Here is a 23,886-nt window from a genome sequence, read left to right as displayed (position 1 = left end):
TAAAAATTGTGCATTAAATTAAAAGACCTATAAATATAAGATAAGATAAAGGTAAAGTAGCAAATTGGCAAATAAAAGTTGATCTGTTGTCTCATATTTGTTTCTTGATCTCAAACCCAAATGTCTGTAGTGTATAGCAAAGAAAAAAGACGTGCCTTTTCAATACGTGCCTTTCCAACACGAAAAAAGACATGCATTTTCCAATATGATTCCCTGATTACAGAAAGACCGAGGCTGTTCCTCACAAATGATAGCAGCTGTACTTTTTCATGTTTTGACTCCACATTGTGACACGACCACCTACAATTACAAATAATCACTAACGATTTCAGGTAATAGATAATTGCTGCGATGTCAAGCTACCCTAATTTCACTAGAGACCCTTTTGTCTATTTTCTGGTTCTGTCAGACTGAAAAAGAAAACAGGCCTCAGTTAATTTCAGCAAGTGAATTCTCACTGGAGTTCAACTGCTACATAAGAGGTAGGAGTCTTGATTAGATTAGGGATCGAGGTTCGTCGACACTGGCCTCGGTCACATATCATATTTAAAGCCGTGGCCATATATCCTGAAAAGAGTGTGGAATGTCAGAGCCCCAGTGGAGCTGTGCAAATTAACTTTCCCCTTTTCGCCATGGGAATGAGGATTCCTGAGTGTGACAGATATCGAGTGCTATATCCTGTTGAAGAGCTCTGCCTTTGAAGTCTGAATCCTCCACAGAAATCCAAATGTGTGCAATGGGATGATTTGAGAACATGAGGTGAAAATCAGAGAGAAAGTGAATGATGAAAAATGCACTAAACAGATGAAAATTGCACTAAACAGAAATGGCAAAAAAAGATAAAGATTTAAATGACACTGTGTGCATCTTATTAGTCATTTAAATAGAATATGTGAAGCAATGCAGATGATGCCAAATATTTTCTAATTCAGTGTTTGAATCCAGCTGTGCAGTGAATATTCACCACTCTTGTACTTCACTTGTTTTGCATGACAGCCTGGAAAATAATGGATTGAATTTGGAATTTTATTTTTTTATGAAATTTTATAGAATATCCCATAATATTAAAGGGGGTGGGTCAAGTGGGATTAAATCTTACATACAGGACCCTTTTAGGGTACAAAATCTGATCTTAAAAACACATAGACATGAAAAAAGCGATTAACAAATAGTAAGAGATTCTGAAATTCTTGCAAATATTACAAACAAATTCTACCTTTTACTTCTGATGTTGTCTGTTTTGTGTTGGAAATTATTGTAGTCAGAAAAAAAAAATGCAAACTAGAAGTTTTTACTTGACTTCATAGACTTTCGGATCCAACAGTCTATTTTTGCTAATTAAAATGTTAAACTAGCAATGAATGCATTTCAATTACAGACTATATAAAATGCTAATTTTGGGGTGTTGTGAATTCTTTATTTATAACACTGTATATTATGTGGACAATATGGCACATCATAAAGACACCAAAGAGCCTTAAAATCCTTGTTAACTTTATTATGCATAAGAAGATGCAGGCTGAATAAACATAGCACAGTTGCAGTTTTCATTCAAGACAATATTGTTTGATCTGCTACACATTATTCTTGATTGTGTGCTGCTTAAAGACAATCTTTGTGATTTTGGCTGAGGCACTTAATAACATGCAATAATTCTCTGCAGATAAATACACGCTAACTGACATGATTCAAGACAACGAAGGAGCAATGGAAGTTGGCTTTAAGAAGTGGTGAAAGGCAGTCACATTAAGGAATAAAGGGAATTTCACTTAACCCAAGATAAATGGCTTTATATAGGGTTGAGTATCCTAAACAGGCATGTGCCGATAATGAACCTACCACATTTTTGCATGTTTTTCTATAATGACTTTATGATTTGCAGGCTGTTTTCCCATTGAGTAGAATTTGAATCAAAAAGCCACTTCAGAGATGCTCACTGCTTTTTAAATTGTAATGCCTTCAGTAAGAAAAATATAGTGCTGTCTTCGAATACTAATGCTTCTTTCTCAATAAGACAGATAAACGTCCTGCCTGGACGACCTTCTCCTAAATGGAAAAATAATGATTCTGCGCATGTTGATTATCGGCACAAGCTTCATCCTGAATTGCATTCAAGCTAGCATACTTGTATTTTGTCTCATCATTGTAAACGGGTATTGCAATTTTGAATAGTCGTTATGAGCAGCTTTGTCAGCATGCCTCCAAGCCAGGCTTCATTTCACATAACAGTGTACATAAAATTTGCACACCCCATCCATCATGATTTTTACAAAAAGTGTACAAAACCTAAAAGTCTCCCCAAAAATATAAGTTACACAGGCTAGTTCTCAATCTCATTCATCGATTATTGTCTAAAGTGTATTTGATATGTTGTTCTGCGAACAGCTCTGTGCAGTGTTGGGTTGTTCTGCCTGGTCCCGGTGCTGTAGGTAGTTTCAGAGCTTGTAGAGTTTCTAGTTGGTGTGCTTCAGTATTGGAGTAAGTCTATGTAACCTGACCTTTCATCCCGGATACAGGTGTGTCTGGAGGACAAAGAAAATAAACATTTTGAGGTATTTAAAAGCATACTGTTCCAAAGACATATAAAGTCTGCACTGTTTTTCATTCTAATCCCGTATATTCCTTCAGACGCTCATGACCAAGATTGTCTGCCGGTGCAGAATTCCAGCTGCTCATAGAGAAAGTTTGACTACTCTTCATAATCTCTTGACAATCCCAGTCACTCATGCTCCTCTTACAATCCTGACCTCTGCAAAATTTACTTAACCAATCCCACCCACTACACCAGAGAGTTGGACCAACACTTTCTGCTTCCACAAATACCTTTGAACAATGTTTCAGCAAAAGTTTTTTGACCAGTTCTGCCTGCTCTCTCGGAAGGCTAGATGATTTTTTTGCTCCTTCAAAAAGGTCCATCAATCTTGCCTGCCTCCTTAGAAAGCTGCACCAATCACATCTATTTCCACAGGCTCTCACGACCAATCGGTTTTATTCCTACAGAAAATGGGCGCAATCCACTTGCTTTTGCAGCAAGATTGATGACTTCCTCACAGACACTTTGGCTGCTACTGATCATTGATACAAAGTCTGACTAGCAATACTGATTCAGCGAAAAAGAAGATTGGATGAAAACATGTGGAGATTTTGCCAGGTAATACCAGATATTTTCATATTTATAAATCATTTACACTTAAACATCAACTTTCTTTTTTATTTAATCGGTCTTGTTTGAATAAATATTTTAGTTTTGCTGTGACTGCAGTTATGGGCGACTTAACTATTTTCCGTCTTCTATAAAAAAAAAAGTTTTTTTAAACATTTTAAACATTTTTTAGAGTAACCATGATAATTTTTAGATGTACTGTCAACTGACAACATGCATCATGTTTCAGATATTACGTGTTTATGTTTTTTTTAAACAGCTCACCTTGCTAATATGCTAACTTTTAAACAAGCATATGAATGTTCTCTAAATGTTCTAATCTAAACGTTTATAGGATTTCTCATTAAAGCAAATCTGTTAGCAAATATTTGTAACTTTATTCACTGTAAGATATACTGTTGTCTTTACATATTTAGGCAAATTATGGAATATCCATTGCAAATATGCCAAAACAACTGTTTCTGTAAGGCATTGTCTTGTCTTGAATTAAAATATTATATTATAACCTCATTTGTTTTCCATCTTCTCTAAGTATAATTTGTACCAAAGCTTGCAAAAGTGCTGGAGGTTGAGAAATTGCACCTATAATCTGAATGTCTATGTGTGCAGACCTTCAAAGTCATGCTAGTCGTCTAGATGTTGCTCCTCCCAGGTGGATGTGGGGATGGCGCTGTATGGGTCCATGATGACTTTGGCACAGCGGATGATCATGGCCACCAGCAGCAGGCAGAGGAAAGCAATGCATGCTAGAGTCAAGCCCTGGTCCACATCTACGAATGCGGGGTCTGGCGTTGTCTCTTCCATCTCTTAAAGTTTGGTTTGTCCACATCGAGCTGGACCAGTGCTACCATCCTGATTGTTTATCTGAGAGAGAGAAAGAGAAAAGAGAAAGCAGAAAAGATGACACATATCTCGCTCGTATTGTAACAGGGAAATATTTCTAAATGTTAGTCTTTATCATGTAGATTTTAATATTATTAACAACATAGATGAAGTGCAGATCAGTCTCTACTTACATGTTAGCATGCATTGTGATATTGCCCCAAAGCTATTTAGCCTCAAATATGTTCTGTTCACTATCTTGTGTGCACTGTATTTGATAGAGATGGATGGAAGGCATCACTGCAAACACCTTATGATGAGACATTAAATCGGTGAAAATGAAATACATACATTTTCAATGTTCCACATGAAATTTTGCCAAGTATAATACATTTCCTGTTGGGGAAAAGAATTAATATTGTTCCAATTTGATAGACAAAATTGAAAATGCCTATTGACACTGCAACAGTATAGAAGGATTACTTTGACTCAAACAGCAGCAGTAGCTCCTAGCAGAGTTCTGGAACTGGATGTGGATATTTTTGGCATGTGTTATGAAATGTGTTGGGAAACACATGAGTTGTGAGTTATTATCCAGAGTTCTCTGAGGTTGCTGAAAACAGAGCTGAAGGAGTATAGTTTTCTTGCAGTGAGAATAGTTCAGGGTCAGAGACCACAGGGTCACACACCTCAAGCCAGAAACAGTCAGGAAATTTGAAGAGATGATGGACAACGTTGAAACCTACAGTATGGAAGGTCTGTGAATACTAGCACAAAGAGAAAAAACAAAGAGGATTTTTGAAGCTTGCTATAGCTATAGCTTGAGAGAAACCAGACACATACAGTAAGGGATCCTGTCCTCATCTAGGTGACCCCAAATGTTCATTCAGCATAGTTCAGCTCCCTCATTGTTCATTCCCTCATTGTTCAGCTGTTTACTGATGGACACTTGAATGCAAAACTGTTATTGGGAAATGTAGCCCTAAGCCATTGCAGCAGACTATTTATATTAATTAAAATCCATATCCATCTTCATGGTTCTTGAGTTTAATTCTCCACAGTAACTTCAAGCAAGGGTACTCTAAGAAATGTATCATTCGCAGAAATGAACTAAATGTCACATACTAGTATTGTGGAGATATGCCAGAAATGATGTTGATAATAAAAGTGTCTATTTCTCAAGACAGCTTAATTTAAATTACAAACTATATCGATCCCCACCCCAAATTCAATATTATGGGTTGGTTACTGCAGATTTATTACGCCTATTTACTTTGCAGGATGTAAAGCTATAAAATGTGAAAGTCTTTAAAGGGAGAAATACTACATGAAACAAGTGTCATATGTGTCTAAGTCTTGATAAAGTTAAGCAATAAAAATGGTGTATTTCTGGCTTAAGTTAAAAGCTAGGATAATTGCTATTCACTCTGTTAATGGAGTATAATAATTTGAGACACATGTGAGGACTTTTAAAGTAAGACCAATTGATGTACTTAAAGTAGTCAACTAAAGTAGTTGAATGTCATTTAAAAACGTTTGCTTTATTTGGGGCATTTATTTGGCTAAAATGCTGTGAATTGGCTAAAAAGAGTTGTAAAAATAATTATTTTCGATACTGAAACATTCAAATAAACTTTTGTCTTATGCCAGTGAGCAACAGATTCTAATACTGGGTGATGTGAGTGGTTGGGGTACACAAAATGCATGCATACACTACATATATTACACACATACTGAATACTAACAATCTTTTACAGTGACTATTGTTCCTGACATAATAAATTCTACAAAAGTATTTGAATACCTGACTTTTTCAGCCACTTGTTACACAATTATAAAGAAAATATGGTTTACATGGGTTTGACTGATGGAAACTGAGTGCCATGTTATATAACTCTGACTTAAACCCGAGTGATTATCTTTGGAATGAATTGGAACTACATCTTATGCCTTGTCACCCTACATTAGGACCTGACATTACTAACACCCTTTTGGCTGAATGAGCACAAATCACCACAACCATACTTGAAAATTTTGTAGAACATCCTACAGGAAAAGTGGAGAAATGGGAACTAAAATGAAATTGGAGGTTTAAAAATCATAAGAATTTTATGGTCAAGTGTCTACAAACCTTTGCCCATTTTTTGTACTGTACATATCACGGATATTATGCAACAATTGTATTATAATTAATATAATACTTAAAACTGCTGACCTTGTTGTAGGACCACATGACCCTAGCTATTTGAGTTGAAGTTCTGCTTAGATAATTGGAGCTATTCTGTACTGTATGTACTGTAACTTTCTAGTTCTGTATCTTTAAAGCATCTAAAATGTAAAGCATACTTTGGTTTCACAATTTGAATGAAGTGATCCATAAATTATATTTATTGCTTTGAAAGTGATCTTAGTATCACAAGTATCTTACTTAAGTCTCTCTTAAGGGATCTGAATTCACTTTGTTGTGTTCGCATACACACAAAACATTGCAGAGTCATGGATTTGAATCCACACCCTTATAGACCTTGGAGAACATTCTGTAAAATTGTAGACATTATGTAGTGTATCAGGTTGCTTGCAAAACCAGTGAATGTATTTGTAGATTAAAACAGATGACATGAGTTTGACATCAGAATCTCTTTTTGAAAAAGGAGCCCTGTGTGCTCAGAGATTTCTGCAAATAGCAAGTAATCAGTCAACAGAGGGGCGATAGTAAGCAAAAAACAAAATGGCCCAGTAAATCCTGGCTGCTATTTGAAATCACTCCACATGCAGCAGTGCTTGAATCCGCCACTGTTTCAATTTGTATCCATATTTGATACTTTACCACCAAGCAGGATTTTATTTCCATCCTCTCAGGACATAACTCAATTTCATTCTATTGAGCTCGGAGCCTTCAGCCTATTAGAATTTCATATGGCTACTCCACTTAGCTAATACAGAAATCGTTTTTTTCACTTTTGATCCATTCATCCATACGGATGAAAGAAAGAGAAGACAGACATTGGACAGATGGCCTTTTTACAACCATTAGTCTGACTTGTTTCAAGTGCCATTTTTTGTAATGCCTACTTTGGAGTGCCTCATTGCTGCATCTACACTTTTAAGTTCTTTCAATAGCCTGGAATTCCTAGCTTTCCTTAAGAAAACATAATCTAAAAGGGACAGACTCAAAAAGAGGAAACGTACAAAAAAAGTACAGCCAAACTTAATTTTCCAGCAAACACCAGCAGGATACATTCGAAATGCATCTCCCAGCAAACACCAGCAAATAACAGCCAAACTCCATCTCCCAGCAAACACCAGCAGAGTACAGCCAAACTCCATCCCCCAGCAAACGTACTGGTCCGTACTACACTGTGTTACTGTTTTCGACAATTACTGTGTCTACTGTCTCCTTGACTCATTTTGTCTCTTGTTGCACATGTGCACTTTGTGTTGTTAGTTTATAGTTCTGAGTTGTTTTGTTTTTCTTTTGTTCATTTATGTTGTCTGATGTAGCACCTTGGTCTTGGGGAAACGTTGTTTTGTTACACTGTGTACTGCAGTGTATATGGTTGGAATGACAATTAAGTCTAGTGTACTTGAATTGACTTGACTTGACTTGACACCACGACCATTCAACATGGCCTAAACCATGTTCTACCATGTTCTAAAACCTACAGTTCTCATAGTAATCCACTTTCTAATTAACCACGGGTGTTCCAATTATATGCAAACGCACACACACATGCACATAAAAGGACTCTACTCTCACTGAAAAACTGCTAAATATTTGCTCTCTGACATTACCAAGCGATTTGGTTAATTTGTGAAATCAAATGCCAACTCAGTGCCAATCTACTTTCATGCTTTATTCTAGTCCTATTTATTTTTCCTGTTTGCCAACTTGAATGACCACTTTCTCTCTAACCACTGTGATTGTGTAATACTGTTCTGAAATATTCTGTCTGATTTCATTAAAGACTATTTACTTGCATCAGCTTTCCCTTGTCACCGCTTTCATGACACCGACAAGAAAACTTTGTCAAATACTATATTATATTATATTATAATATATTTAAAGTTCGTCCTTTGGCAGATGCCCTTAACCACAGTGACTTCGATTAAGGGCCTTGCTCAAGGACACAGCGGCAGCAGCTTGGTGATTCGAAATCAGAAGTCCACAATCTTAACCACAGTGTCAAAAAAGTTTCACAGAATCATGCAGAAAAACTACACCCTGAAATTCAAAACACATAATTCTGCTTGTGGATTCTAATGATGGCTTTTTTATTTCTACTTGTTATTCCCTGGTGAAATTCACATGATGTTTAAAAATGATTTCCATATGAATTAAGAAAACATTCAAGGGAAAGCAAATGCTGATAAAATCATATACTACAAATGTCCAATACTTATTGCCAAAAGACATCTAAAAAGTTAACTTTTGATTCATTTGTGCTTGCTTGGAAAAAAATTGGAGGCTAGTTATAATAATAATAAAAAAAATACTTATAGATAGAAAAAAAGGCAATTAAAATGTTTCCTCTAATCCTGCTTTACTGTCCAGCACAATTTGTCCTTATTTACTTGGTCTGCTTTTGTTTTTTACACCTTGGGGATCCTAGCAACCTTCTCCTTTTGCATAGACACTGCCATTGGCATCGTGTCCTTATTTCTCCTTTACTATGCGTACTGTCACAGCTGAACTGTTTAAACCTAGCCCCTCAGGGCTGGTAGCAAATCATTCAGCTTCAATAAGGTGTCACTGCTTGTGTTTTAAAAACCTCTTTAGGGAACAAGACACTCTTGTGTCAGCAGGTTTGGGGATTTTTTTCAAAAAAAAAAATAGAGCTCTGTCTCTCGCAAAAGGTCACAATCCTAAGTGCTCATGGCAACAGTAACCTTGGTGATGCCATTAGCAATTTAATGAAGAGTTCACAAAAAAAAATGAAGCAGGAAACCTTTATTCTCTGAACAAACTCAAGCCAAGAGCCCTATTCATAATGGACTTAACAGCTTTAGCATGAAACTCAGGCTGAGAATCAGATTAGATTTTCTTTAATGCAAAATAAAAAAAAAACAAAGCTATTATACTGTGTAAAAAATAAATTCTTTTTCTTAACTTACATTACCATATATGGTTCACTTTTAATTGAAATGTTTAAGTAAAATATTCATAATGCTTTTCATTCAGGAAAATTGTAAGCCAGTTAAAAAAAAAAAAAAAAGTATGTGCAAATCTGACATAATTCAGTTTCAAGCCATCAGAATAAAGCCAAAGTCTTTAGACACTAGCTGTTTATTTAGCAGCAGCAACGTCTAAGAAAGAAAACATAATCTCTGGTTTAGTTATAACACTATATGGTTACACTGATGTTTTGTGGACACCTCACAAGCTCATTCATATGTGCTTTTTAAACACCAGAGGTCCAGAGTTGCTTTAAACTCAAACCCATTTGCTGTTACGATAAAATGTTTTTGTTAGTCTGAAGTGAGGATTCTGTGCAGGCTAAAATCTTTCACACAAAATCTGCTAACAATTAGCCAGGCATGTATTAAACCATAATGTCTACTTCCTAAGATATGTTACAGTTTGGATTATTGTATCAGTTAAAACCTGTAATTTGTAAAATAATTGCTCAAGTAGTTTTACTTGAGAAATGTTCCTAATGAGTAACAGTAGCTGCATTTTTTTACTCTTTCCACTGCATGTACTTGCCCTTGAGAGTTTATTACCACTTAATTGGTGCTGTTCATGATAACTGCCTGATTTAGAGCAATGAACAGCAGGTTGTTTCTGTAAAGACTTTTTCACAAGACAAACAAAAAAACACTGAGACATTCCAAATGTATTTCTCCTTATGTGTGTTTTCAATTTGTAACTGTAACACAGTTTTGCTCTATGATATAAACTCACCTAGGAGTCAGGATTGTCTGTACTGAATTAAAAAACACAATTAAAATGTGGAATACAAAAAAGGTCAAAATGAAAATGAAAATCTGCATTTCTTTTATTAACCTGATCACATCTATTCAAACATATTAATTTGGAATTGTAACTATATAACTTAATTCAATTCAGTTTTATGTTTAGAGTGCTTTTTAACTATAGATATTTTGGAATGTATTACTGATTATCAATTTGTTCCTTCTAACTTTGAATTGCATTTGATCAAGCCCTTGTAGTTCTGCATGTAACAACACTACAAGTGAATACAGGGTTACATTAAGCAAAAAGTGTTGCAGCTTTTGTGTATTTAAAATATTTCAGTTGACCTCCAAAAATATACCAGAAATTCCCCAAGCACAGGATGAGGGTTTGATCATTTTCTAATCAAATTATGCTTGTAAGGATATGACCTGAGAAATACCATTCCTAATTAGTAACCAAAACATATGTTATTGCTAAATATCTGGCTTCCGGTGGATACTTGTATGGTTGCAAATTCGAAACAATGAACTAATCCAAGACGTTGCTGCATGGCATTTAGAGCTGTTTCTCTTATACATGACTTTCAAAAGATTAGTAGTTGAAATAATCTATCTATATTTACATTGATTACTGGTTAATCAACGTGATCAATTAACTATAGATGATCCTGAAGACTTTTGGCCGAACTTTGACCTCAACCCTACTGATCATCCTTAGGAAGAATTGAAATGTTGACTCCTTACCCTACATCCTTACCAGACTGGAGACTAAATGTGGAATGGGATGTTCAAAAAACACATACTTGAAGTTGATGATAATATTTTAAGTACCTGAAAGCATATCACTGGTCAGAATTAATATTAATAGACTTGAGGTTAAACTTGTGGAAAGGTTATTCCAGAGCCATTGTTGTTTCATGTAGTGTTAATGAGCTTCAAACAATTCATAAGTAGTAAAAAAATATATTGAGCCAATATATTTCAATTTTAAAGCAAACATTTTAATCATGATTTGAACTATATCTACAAAAGGTACTATATGTAGTACTATATTCAGGACTAAGACTGTACACATTTTTTTCCAAACCAAAAAAATAAGCAAAATGTGACACAGTGGAGTGTCAGGAGTATTTATTTCATTCTCTTCATATTCTGACAAGTGATTTGTAAAAAGCTTCCTAGTTGCCATTCTGGGCTTGGCCCATTTTTATTTTTATTATTTTTTAAATCTGTTTTAACCACCAGGTTTTGACAGAACAGAGAGAAAATATGAGTCAGCAGTTCTGCTTTTGCTGCTGAAGGAGATTTACGTTTCTCCTATGTTTCTTATCATTTAAGCTGTATTAATATGTGACACCTTCACTGTTTTCATAATTGCCTCTTGTGAATAACGGCCCAATCACAAACGGAGTTCTGGAAGGGTCAAGGCTGTCTCAAAAGATAACGGTGTGCTGCCGTACGTATACTTGGGAATGTGAGAGTGTGTGAAGAGTGTGAGTGTGTGAATGTGTAGGTGTACAAAGCGGTGAGAAAGTGAAAAAGATTAGGAGAGATAAAAAAGGGGAGAGGGTAATAGTGCATGTGGGTGCAAGAGAAAGTAAGGAACTTCATGAACGAGCGTGAATGGTCAGGTGAAGTTTGGGGTTGCTTGTGAAACAATAAGAACTAAAGCATTTGAATGTGAGGTTAATAACACACTTTTTGGTGTTTTGTAATTTAAAATACAGACAAACCTTAATGAATGTGTGAGGCACAATGTCTGTGATGGCTTTTTATATATTATAAAAGTTGCAGAGCCAAAAGGTTTTGTTTGGTTAATGAGGTTAAAGTACGAATTAGAATTTGGATTTACAATTAATTAAATGTATTACATAGTACATCAGTTGAAAGTCCTCACAGTAATATTAAAACTTGTGTGTGTGTGTGTGTGTGTGTGTGTGTGTGTGTGTGTGTGTGTGTGTGAGAGAGAGAGAGAGAGAGAGAGAGAGAGAGAGAGAGAGTGAATGGGGGATTACATTGTGTGTGTGTAAGTGTAGTAAGTAGCTGATCATTTCTTTCATTACGGCCCATCTGTCAAAGATGGAGTCTGAAGAGAACACAGAGGCTTAAGCCACTTCAGGACATCTTACCCCCTCACACACAAACACACACACACACACACACACACACACACACACACACACACACACACAGACACAGTACCTCCAGATGGAATCCAGAGACCTACAAAAATTGGACGAGTTCCATTTGTTTGGATGTTTGCGCTCCCCTGAGAAATACATCAGAAAGAATGTATGAAGAAAGAAAAAAAAAGAAAAGGAGGATTTGTACTCCTTTTCTTTTTTTTTTTTCTTTCCTCATACATTCTTTGTCATTTCTCTGTTCTGTTAAAAATTAAAACGCATCCCAGAAAAGCAGAACACAAATCCCTCACCGCAAGAATTCATTACAATAAGTACTTCTGGTGTCTGTTTACTGTAAGAGTCAGTCTGTCCCTTGTAAATGACAAACAAATCTTTTGTGGCCTACCCAGCATTTACACACATAACTCACTGTGTCTTCTTCTTCTTCTTTCGGCTTCTCCCAATCGGGGTCGCCACAGCAGATAATTTGTCTCCACATCCCTCTGTCCTCTACATCTATCTCTTTCAAATCACCTACTTGCATGTCTTCCCTCACCACATCCATAAACCTTCTCCTTGGCCTTCCTGTTTTCCTCCTTCCTGGTGGCTCCATCCTCAGCATTCTTCTACCGATATACCTCATGTCCCTCCTCTGCACATGTGCAAACCATCTCAATCTCACCTCCCTCACCTTGTCTATAAAATGTCCTACATGCGTGGTCACATTAATAAACTCGTTTCTAATCCTGTCTATCCTCGTCACCCCCAATGAAAACCTTCTACCTCCAGCTCCACCTCCTGTCTTTTAGTCAATGCCACTGTCTCTAAACCATACAACATCGCATGTCTCACCACAGTCCTATAAACTTTCCCTTTTACTCTAGCAGATATTTTCTATCAGGTAGCTGGTATGATGGCGAGGAGAACGGTAGGGATGTTGTGTGTTCAGGAGACCAAGTGGAAAGCGAGTAAGGCCAGGAACATTGGAGGTGGGTTTAAACTGTTCTTTCATGGTGTGGATGGAAAGAGAAATGGTGTAGGGGTGATCCTGAAGGAAGAATAATAATACGTATTTACGTGAATAATAATATGTAAATACGTATTTTAAGAAGAAGGAGGATCATAGGGTGACATATAAGAGTGGAGGAAGGTGCACACAGGTGGACTATGTTCTATGTAGGAGATGAAACCTGAAGGAGATTGGAGACTGTAGGTGTTGGCAGGGGGCAGTGTAGCTAGACAGCATCAGATGGTGGTCTGTATGATGGTTTTGGAGATGATTAAGAAGAGGAGAAGAGTGAGGAATAAAAGAAAAATAAGATGGTGGAAACTGAAGGATGAAGACTGTAGTGTGAGGTTCAGGGAAGAGGTCAGACAGGGGCTCGGTGGTGAAGAGGCGCTGGATGATTGGGAAACTACTGCAGAAGTGATAAGGGAGACAGTTAGAAAGGTACTTGGTGTGACATCTGGAAATAGAAAGGAAGACAAGGAGACAGTTGGTGGAATGAGGAAGTGCAGGAGAGCATAAGGAGAAAGAGGTTGGCAAAACAGAAGTGGGATAGACAGAGAGATGAGAAAAGTAGGCAGGAGTACAAGGAGATGCGGCAAAAGCCAAGGAAAAGGCACATGAGGAGCTGTATGTAAAGTTGGACACTAAGGAAGGGGAAAAGGATTTGTACCGATTGGCCAAACAGCGTGACCGAGCTGGGAAGGTGCTACAAGTTAGAGCAATAAAGGATGGAGATGGAAATGTGTTGACTAGTGAGGAGAGTGTGTTGAGAAGATGGAGGGAGTATTTTTAGACGCAGGAGTGATTTGTGATAGAAGAGTATCTGTAAGAGTGAAAAGGAAAGTTTATAGGACTGTGGTGAGACCTGCGATGTTGTATGAATTAGAGACAGTGGCAATGAGTAAAAGACAGGAGGTGGCGCTGGAGGTAGCAGAGCTGAAGATGTTACGGTTTTAGTTGGGAGTGACGAGGATGGATAGAATTAGAAATGAGTTTATTAGAGGGACAGCACATGTAAGACGTTTTGGAGACAATGTGAGGGAGGCGAGATTGAGATGGTTTGGACATATGTGGAGAAGGGACACGGGGTATATCGGTAGAAGAATGCTGATGCTTATTTTTTCCCTTTAAATAGTATATTTTCTCAAGTTAAACATTTAATATATTTTATATGTAAATAAAGTTAAAATAAAAATAAAATAAATGTTTCTATTGTAAATAAAATATGGGTTTTTGAAATTTGCAAATCATTGCATTCTTTTTTATTTACATATTATGCAGTGTCACAACTTTTTCGAAATTGGGGTCGTAAATGTTTGTTTGTTTGTTTTACCCCATGCTTTCGGTGTTTCCTCCTGGCATTCTAGATTCATCCCACAGTCCAAATACACGAGTTAGAAGCTGATTGTTTGTTGATTGTGCATCTGACTCTATCAAGTCTCTACCCTGTCTTCTTCCCTGGCTCCCATGCAAACAGTACAGAAAATGGATAGAAATATTCTACCACTCTCTATGAAAAAAGAATTATAATTTTTGATACATTTTCTATCTGTCAAAAGAGCGTTCATCACTCTGTATCTTGAACAGGTTTGTAGTTGACCAGGAGGTTTAAAATGGAAAAAAAATTGAGTACATTTTACATACTCATACCGTAAATATGGCTTGTAGAGGAGGTATAACTACTGCTTAATGTTACACTTGGTACAGAGTGTATCATATTCTGCCACCTCCACATGAGGGTGTAATAAGAAACTAAAGAGAAATGAAATTACTAATGTGTAATTGAATTAGAAATTGCAGACCACATTGTAACAACCTGGTCTGCAACCATGATAAAAGAGTCCCCACACAGATCTAAAACTGTGATGGCTTTATGCTGGTTCACACTCTGATGCCACTGATTTTAAATACATACTTTATCATGCTCACATAAAAACACTGAAAACTGAGTTGTTGGGTTTTTGCCACATTTTAGGGATTTCAAAAAGAAAAAGGATATATATGTAGTCTTGAATTGTACAAGCTAGAATTACAATCCTGGCCAAATGGACCCCTGACCAATAGAAATCTCCTGGTGGTCCTGGATACCTAATTAGATTTTTTTTTATTTGAGAAAAAATTGCTACCAGCTCTTCCTTATTTTCTTTTTGATCAAAATCTATGGTTTCTTTCTCATTCTCACCATGAGCAACATTACTCAACATTTAGAATTAAAAGTTGTGGCAGCACTACACTACTTTCCAGTAGTTTTTTTTATTTTTATGTAATTATATTATTATTATAGTTTAAAATAAAGTCAAATGTAGGTTTGAATGCTTTTGAAATGTTATGATGGCAAAAATTATTTCACCGCTTTTGAGCATTTCAGAATCTCATAAACACTCTCATATGTGACTTCTGCCTCAATAATAGACAAATTTCACATCTAGAAGCCATTTAAAAGAATTGTCCACATTCCTTCAATCCTAACTGACTAGTCCTTCTTATAAATAATCTGAATCTGGACAAATGAAGGAGGTTTTGGCATAATGAATGTATAGTGCTCACCACCAAGCTCTACTGCAAGTATGTGGGACTCTGCTGACAGTGCCAGTAAATATGACACAATTTTTAATAATTTAAATACACCATATGGTAATACATTCATGACTCACAGCTCTAGGGTCCATGGTTCAGTCCAGAGATGAAGTTCTCTGTGTTGCATGTGTTCCCTAAGTCTATGTGGATTTATTTTGGTTCCTCTTACCTTCCATAAAAGAATGGAATTGCAATTTCTTGCAATGGACTTCTTGTGTATTGTCTGAGATATTTTTTGTGGACATTTTTTGGCTTTACTTCTTATTAGAGATACTCATTTCTGTAATTCAGCACTGCTCTCATGGGTAAATTATATGGGCTCAGCTTTAATATAGGTTGTCTTTTTTTCAACCTGTTCCAGTTCATTTTCTCAAAATTCTCTGTTAGACAAAGGCCAGGCCGCCAAGCAAATCCATTTACTGAATATAATTAATCTATTTAAATTTGAGGCTCATTATATACATGTGTACAATAATGTTTGACTATTACATCCATAGTAACTTCCATTTCTACTATCAGAGCTTTCCACTGAAAGAATACATATAGTCTGGGGTAACATTATTTATAGGCCAACTTGAGTCACTGATTATTATTTTGTTGCAGATTTTGGTCTGAATTATTCCTAATAACTATGTGAAAGTGAATCACTATAGAAATAATAAATATATTATTTTCTAATAATAACTCTAATAATGGTTGGTTGTGTTTTTTTTATTACTAAACATACATTATATGAACAAAGGATTTGGGACACCTGAATTTCCAGCCATATATGTTTTTTTCCTAATCTGATACTACATAAATTTGAGGCACACAGTTGTTTACAATGTCTTTGGATGTGGCAGAATTTAATTTTTTCTTCATTTAAACTACAAGACCTAAACCAGCATTACAAGGTCCCTGTACAGTACACACAGTAAGCTCCATGAAGATATTGGTTTCGAATGGAAGATCTTGATTGGCCTGCTACAGAGCTCTGACCTCAACAATACTGAACAACTTCGGGATGAATTGAAATGCTTGACCGCACCCCAGGCCTCCTTATCCTACATCAGTACTTGACTTTACTAATGTCCTTGTAGCTGAATGAACACAAATCTCCACAAGCACACTCCAAAAAAAAAAGTTGAATCTTGCCCGCTGTTAGAAAACCACCTTTCTATTAAATTCAAGTAAACACAAAAAGAGGCTTGTTTATTTTTGTACTGTTTCATCAGCAGTAAAGTCAGTAAGGCATTTGCCACACTCTATTCAATTCAATTATAGCTTGTAACTGAAAATTTCTGACCTCTAATTAAGAAAAAACAAAAACATTGCCTCTTGAAATTTCTATAAAGAAAGTCAAGGCAGTCCCCTAAACTTCACAGTGTAAAATATTAAATTCTATTAACTTTATTTGTATATTGCTTTTAAGTTATAGAACTTTTAAGCTCCTTAAAATAAATCAGCTTTACAGTATGTGTATTTTATATTGAAACAGGTTATCCCTTATGAGAAAGCCAGAGATGACTGTGACAGAAAAAGCTGCCTATGATACAGAAACCTTGAGAGAAATCAGACTCAAATAAACCCATCCTCTTCTGGATGACATCTGGATGAATAGTGTGATTATAAATACTTCCCTTTTATAACTGTGCATACTTTATAATTGGTTTTAACATGAAATCTATTTGGTTAAAACTTTTACCTGATTGTAATGGAGGTGTTGATATTTTGTAGCTCAAATGCATGAAAATGACTATGAAATTCTAAATTCAGACACCCCACTTCTCATGTAGTGTTTGTGGATTGAATGTGTGTTTCAGGGCTGCTTTAAACTCTGGTGTGATTATAAATACTTCCCTTTTATAACTGTGCATACTTTATAATTGGTTTTAACATGAAATCTATTTGGTTAAAACTTTTACCTGATTGTAATGGAGGTGTTGATATTTTGTAGCTCAAATGCATGAAAATGACTATGAAATTCTAAATTCAGACACCCCACTTCTCATGTAGTGTTTGTGGATTGAATGTGTGTTTCAGGGCTGCTTTACTACTTTAAACTCTGGGCTCTGGGAAAAAGGCTTAGAAAATAAGTCTTAAATGCCTTTATTGCATATTTGTTTTTTTCACTCTCTCTCTCTCTCTCTCTCTCTCTCTCTCTCTCTCTCTCTCTCTAACAATTTCTGTGTTCAAAGGAGTAGTGATTAGGAATTTTGAACTCCAGAGAGGTGCTGTCAAAGTGAGAGGAAAAAAAATCCATTTAGCTCTTCATCACGATGCACCTAAAGTCAATTACCAGACTGTTATTCTTTGTATCGGCAAAGCAATATTTAATTTGAGCCTTAGAACAGCAGCCAAAGGTGCAGTTCAGAGTTAATGGCTACACCGGACTGGACCGGGCCGTCATCCAAATTGTATTTGGTGTCATTTTTCTCCACCTAGTAGTGACCTGCCAGTTGAGTGAGTAATGATACTGCGCTTCATCACCATCGTCATCATTTAAGCAGTAAGGCGAGATTTGTAACATTTTGAAGAAGTAATGTATGATGACCAGAGAACCTAATACGAAGAATTTTGTAATTTTAGGTACCATATATACAGTAGATGTTTATTCTATACAGTGATGGGTCTTAGATTAGAAGAACAACTGAGTCAAGGATTCTGGCTGCTAAAGCCCACTTTTCCCTTGACACAAAGAAAAAGCCTTGTGAGGTATTTTTTCTTGACTCTGTGAAATAAAATGCATTCAAATAAACACTAGTTAGGTTGAGTTCAGCTGCCTGTTTGTCGCCGATTCCAGCTCGCAAAGGTCAAAAAGAATCTCTGATCAAATAAATGGAGGTCAGCAAAGCATGTGGTGCCAATTTTCCCTTTCAATAATTATTGTAAATCATTTGTGGTGAGAGTAGGGAGCAGGTTGAGAAGAGCCTGGAGAGGTGGAGGTACTTGCTGGAGAGAAGGGGAATGAAAGTCAGTAGGAGTAAGACAGAGTACATGTGTGAATAAGAGGGAGGGCAGTGGAGTGGTGCGGTTGAAGGAAGAAGAGGTGAAGAAGGTGGAGGAGTTCAGGTACCTGGTGTCAACAGTGGACGTTTTGGAGACAAGGTGAGGAAGGTGAGATTGAGATAGTTTGGACATGTGCAGAGGAGGGACATGGGGTGTATCGGGAGGAGAAAGCTGAAGATGAAGCTGCCAGGAAGGAAGAAAAGAGGAAGGCCAAGGGGGAGGTTTATGGATGTGGTGAGGGAAGACATGCAGGTAGTTGGTTTGAAAGAGGCAGATGTAGAGGACGGAGCTGTATGGAGATGGATGATCCGCTGAAAGTAGAAGAAGAACAAATACAGGCTTTTTTTGCCATGAGTCAAGTCAAGAGTCAAAGAGCGTTTATTGTCATTTCTACCATATATAGCTGACATAATTCCCCTTCCCTGATGGTATTAAGGATAGTAAAACTCCAAAGTAGTGACCCAAGTAGTCACCCAAAATCAGTGCTTTTAAGAACACCTGCTTACTATATGCAAAAAGTAGAAGAAGAAGAAAAATGAATTGTTAGACAGTGCCTTCTCATTTTTTGAATAGTTGCCACAGCACAGTTCGTTAACGATCTGTAACATGACAAGTGCGATGCCAGTGCCGGAGGTACTAGCATTAAATTTAGAAGTTTCGGCTCCTGATTTAGCAGAAAGTATACACATGAAGAGGTGAGAAAACTAGACTGACTAAAAGAGAACTAACGCTCTGCTGCGTCAGCCTCTTTAGGTAGCGATAAAGCAGGGGATACTGCTGCATTCAAGGCAAAGTAAAGACAGGTAAAGGCTACTGAAAAAAAAAGCTAATCTTGCAAGCTATTGTTTTTTTTTCCCTGTTTAAAATATGACATAGAATGAACTTTGTCTGGTTTTTATTTTAGTTTTGGCTTTAGATTACTTTATATAAAGACATAGGGCTTGGTAAAAATCTGTAAAACTGATTATAAGATTGACTTCTTTGAGAAAGCAATTATTTTTTATTTATATCACTAATGTTAGCTCACTTGAAATTCTTTATTGTCTGCTGCTGCTGTTGTTGTTGTTATTGTTGTTGTTGTTGTGCAACTTGGTCCAGAATGTTCCATGAATGTTTGGAACACAGCTGCAAGTGCATTTAAAATTTAACTTTCTATGAGGTCTAAAATAATATATTTTTTAGTTTTTGTTCACCAGTGTAAAAATATAATTTGAAGAATCTTATTGAAACTAAAAATAATGGACTTATTAGAAAATAAATCTTGGATGGCAATAATGATTGTAATGAACGTTCATTTTGAAGATTATTACTCAAGTCATTAGGCTTGGCTTTATTCACATTTTTTACTAAACTCTGCCATAAGAGGGACAGCGCAGGTAGGACGTTTTGAAAACAAGGTGAGGGAGGCGCGATTGAGATGATTTGGAAATATGCAGTGGAGGGACATGGGGAATATTGGTAGGAGAAAGCTGAGGATGGAGCTGCCAGGAAGGAGGAAAAGAGAAAGACCAAGGAGGAGGTTTATGGATGTGGTGAGGGAAGACATGCTGGTAGTTGGTTTGAAAGAGGCAGATGTAGAGGACTGAGTATGGAGACGGATGATCCGCTGTGGCGACCCCTAATAAGAGAAGCCGAAAGAAGAAGAAGATTGCCAGTGCTTGTTTTCAGCTGTCGCTTTGTCTCTCTGTGTCTCTCTTTCTCTCTTTCTCTCTCTCTGTCCCTGCCACAAACAATATAAACCCGGAAAGACCGATTTTGTCTGTTTCACAGTTAAGCTGAGCTTTTCTCTGCTGCCTTTTTGTCTATTCAAGTAGTAGTGCTGAAGGGCAGGTTGAAGAAAAGGGTACAAGGAAAGAAAAAAGCTACAGTAAACAAACAAACAAACAAAAAAGCCTAATGATTTTCCTATTTAAATCTCTGGGGGAGGGAGTGGGTGCTAAATTTCACTTAAAAAAAAAAAGAAAATAAAAAACTAAGCAAAACATGAACCACTTTGTTATTCACAGGAAGCTGACCGTGTCAACAAAAGCCGATTAAATCTTTTTTGTGTAATTCATTCTCACAGTGTCGGTAACTCAGCCCTATCAACTGCCAAAGCGAGACATTTGTCACAGAAGAGACGTCGTTCAGAATACAAATGATCGTATTAACTTGTCAGAGTCAGACTGATGGGGGACGTACTGGATTAAATCTTATAAATTATTTTGTCAGGACAGTCTCATCTTGAGAAGGCTGATCTTACTTCCATAAAGTAATCTGTCCAAAAGACTTTCTTTAAAGACTCACCCAATCAACCAATCGTAGCTTATTAATGAATTTAGAAAAGTATACTGGACAGAAGTACCAAGAATTTGAGTTATTGTATCTCTGAAAAAATAAAATAAAATCATCGTAATTTTTCACAAATCTTCCAATTTAGAAACAAAATCATTTTATTGGATTGCATTATTTTAAATAAAGAGTAGGTTGAGATTTTAAACACCAGAGTAAATTTTGTACAACTAGCTAACTTTAGCTAGCTATCATCACCCTTTAATACTTTCACCAATAGTACAGTTCATAGTTGTTTCTGTTTTTGTGTTTTTATTAACTATTATTAATCAACTTCAATAGGAACAGCTGTACACCGATGAATCAAGTCTTGCAGCAACAGTTCCAGAGCTTCAGCTTCACAACTGTAAGCATGTTGAGAGACAGAAAAGAAATTCTTCAAGCAACTGTGTTCTAGATTGTCCAGGATTGGTGTCCACTGTAGCCTCCGATTTGTGTTCTTGCCTGAAAGACTGGAACCTGACATAATCCTCATTTGCCTCAAGGTTTAATATATCCAGAGATTCTTTTCTCCTCACCAAGGTTGAAAAAAGCAATAATTTGAGTTACAAACGTAGCCTTTCTTTGTAAAAGTTACAAACGTTTGTGTGTGAAAATAGCAATAAATCACCAGTTTCCGAGACACTGGTATTATCTGCTCTCATCACTCCATGCTTCTGCTCAAGACACAAAAATGACATGTTTACCCAACGTGGATGTTTTCATCATCAACTTAAGCTCTCAGCCTGTAATCAGCAATGTTACACACTGCACTGCTTCTACATGATTTTATTATTTGAAGGACAATTGTGATTAAAGAACGTATACAGGTGTTCCTAATAAAATGGCTTATTTAGTGTATCACCTAACCCAGTTATCGATTGCAGGCTTCGGTTATTAGTGTTGCTAGCCTGCTAGACCATTCTTATCAGAGTGTTATTCAGAAATAACTTGCGAAATGTTTTTTTATTACCAAACAGGTCAAAAGGTGACTATATACGAATTCAGAATATATGAATCAAATATATAAATCAGTCATTTTGATTACTGTAATGTTAAGGATGTCTGTGTTACAGCAGCTATACAGTAAGCTGCACTAATTTACTGCCAGTTTTACAGAAACATCTAAAACTCAAACTCTGTAGCAGATATGAAGTCAAATATTTCCATATGATATTTAACTGTAGATAAACATAGACATTCACAGAGCATTCCCACCCTGTATCATAACAGCATGTATGCTGCTCTTTTAAATGTAAGAGATTTCTGGGTTGAGATGTATTTAATCATTGAATGTTTATAGCTTGTTTGTTTGTTGTAAATAAAATAAGTAAATGAATGCATGAATGATTTGCTTGCTTATATTATACTATTTATTTATTACTAATTAATAAATTGTTATTTATTAGCTTTTAAAAAAGTATTTATTCTTAAAGCTTTTGTTTATTTATCTGTTTTTTATAATTAATTATTACGTTATTTTAAAAGTAAACAAATACATTAACAAACAAACTTTTCACCAACTAGATGGATGGATGGATGGATGGATGGATAGATGGATGGATGGATGGATGGATGGATGGATAGATAGATAGATAGATAGATAGATAGATAGATAGATAGATAGATAGATAGATAGATAGATAGATAGATAGATAGATAGATAGATAGATAGTTCTGAAATTATTGATGCTGTGATGGTAGATTGAAATAAAAAAATAAAAAATAAAAAAATATATAAACAACAACTTTTGCATCCTCTCCAAAAATAAAACTTGCCCGATTTGCTAACAAGACAAAGAATCTCATTAATTAGTCTAATTTTTTTAGATATAAATTAACACTTTGAATATTCTGTCAACTTCATAATGCACACAATAACTCGTTATATTTCAAAGTTATTTATTATTCTGTCATAAATGTCTTTATTAATAATAAATCAACCCTCTGTGCTCTAATTTAAAGCATATACAGTATCTTGTAAATCTCTAAAAAAAAAAACTAGAAGAATTGCAGGTTGATGGATTATTAATAACACAAGCCTGAAAGCATCAGTACAAACCTGACGAAAATGACATATACAGCATGTCTAATGTGGACATACATGTGGACAATTGACTATTTAAAAGACCAAGCAGCCTAGCTGGAACTTTTGCCACTTGCTCACAACAGCTGTATATTTGCTTGGGTTATATTCTGAGCAGCACAGCATAGAGATCAAGCATAAAATGACAATGACAAATTCTCTTCCAAGTCAAAACACCAACAGGCACATCTTTTTTTCCACTTTCCATTTGGGACATTCATGATGGCAATGCATAGAGTGTTTATGTTCCATGGTCTATATTTTCCAGAGGCATGAAGTGCTGAGTGAGGAGAGGAACATAGTGTCTTACCTGTTCTCACATCCTGTAGAGTGGAAAGTGGGGAGAGACGGAGTCCCTGCTGTTTTTCGGCTACGATCGGGAGGCTTTTGCTGCTGCAGCATCCAGCTCCTGGTCTTACTGCATTAGCTAGAGACTCTGTGTGTGTGTGTGTGTGTGTGTGTGTGTGTGTGTGTGTGTGTGTGTCCGTGTAGGAGAATGAGAGACAGAGAGCAAGAGAGCAAGTCAGAGCAGATTGGTTGGTAAAGGCAGAAAGTCCACACACACACACACACACACACACACACACACACACACACACACAGAGTAATGGCCCAATAGGATGTGCAGCCACTTGCAGACAGATACAGATTCTTACTCACATACACACCATACTGTACATAACATACAAAATACGACATCTTATGACTTTTAAAATATTGCATCACATCAAAAGGCTTGTCCTTTTCACCAAGTACTCTTTCTTGATATTTGGATCTCCATATATTTTCTTCTAATACTGTCTTACTCTTCAATGTTTGAATTGTATATATTGCACTACGCCAACAATATATACAGTAAATTGATATTTACCCTTCAACACACAATGCC

At 36.2% G+C, this 23,886-nt stretch overlaps 1 protein-coding gene across 1 annotated transcript; it reads right to left on the bottom strand.

Annotated features, from left to right (window-relative positions):
- Positions 1 to 1,477: 1,477 nt before the first annotated feature.
- Positions 1,478 to 23,456, bottom strand: LOC124390852 (cortexin domain-containing 1). The gene is made up of 3 exons (XM_046856923.1): positions 23,308 to 23,456; positions 3,775 to 4,027; positions 1,478 to 2,522 (listed from the first exon to the last, which is right to left on the bottom strand). The coding sequence occupies exon 2, from the start codon at positions 3,965 to 3,967 to the stop codon at positions 3,788 to 3,790; it is 180 nt and encodes a 59-aa protein (XP_046712879.1). The 5' UTR covers positions 3,968 to 4,027; positions 23,308 to 23,456; the 3' UTR covers positions 1,478 to 2,522; positions 3,775 to 3,787.
- Between the last annotated feature and the right edge of the window lie 430 nt (positions 23,457 to 23,886).

The sequence above is a fragment of the Silurus meridionalis genome, chromosome 9 (genome assembly GCF_014805685.1).
Source record: "Silurus meridionalis isolate SWU-2019-XX chromosome 9, ASM1480568v1, whole genome shotgun sequence".
Classification (NCBI taxonomy): domain Eukaryota; kingdom Metazoa; phylum Chordata; class Actinopteri; order Siluriformes; family Siluridae; genus Silurus; species Silurus meridionalis.
The sequence above is the reverse complement of the archived record's forward strand: the minus strand, read 5'-3'. Positions and strand labels throughout refer to the sequence as shown.

Excerpts from the sequence above, each read along its gene's own strand:
- LOC124390852 (XM_046856923.1), bottom strand. The coding sequence starts at position 3,967 with ATGGAAGAGACAACGCCAGACCCCGCATTCGTAGATGTGGACCAGGGC.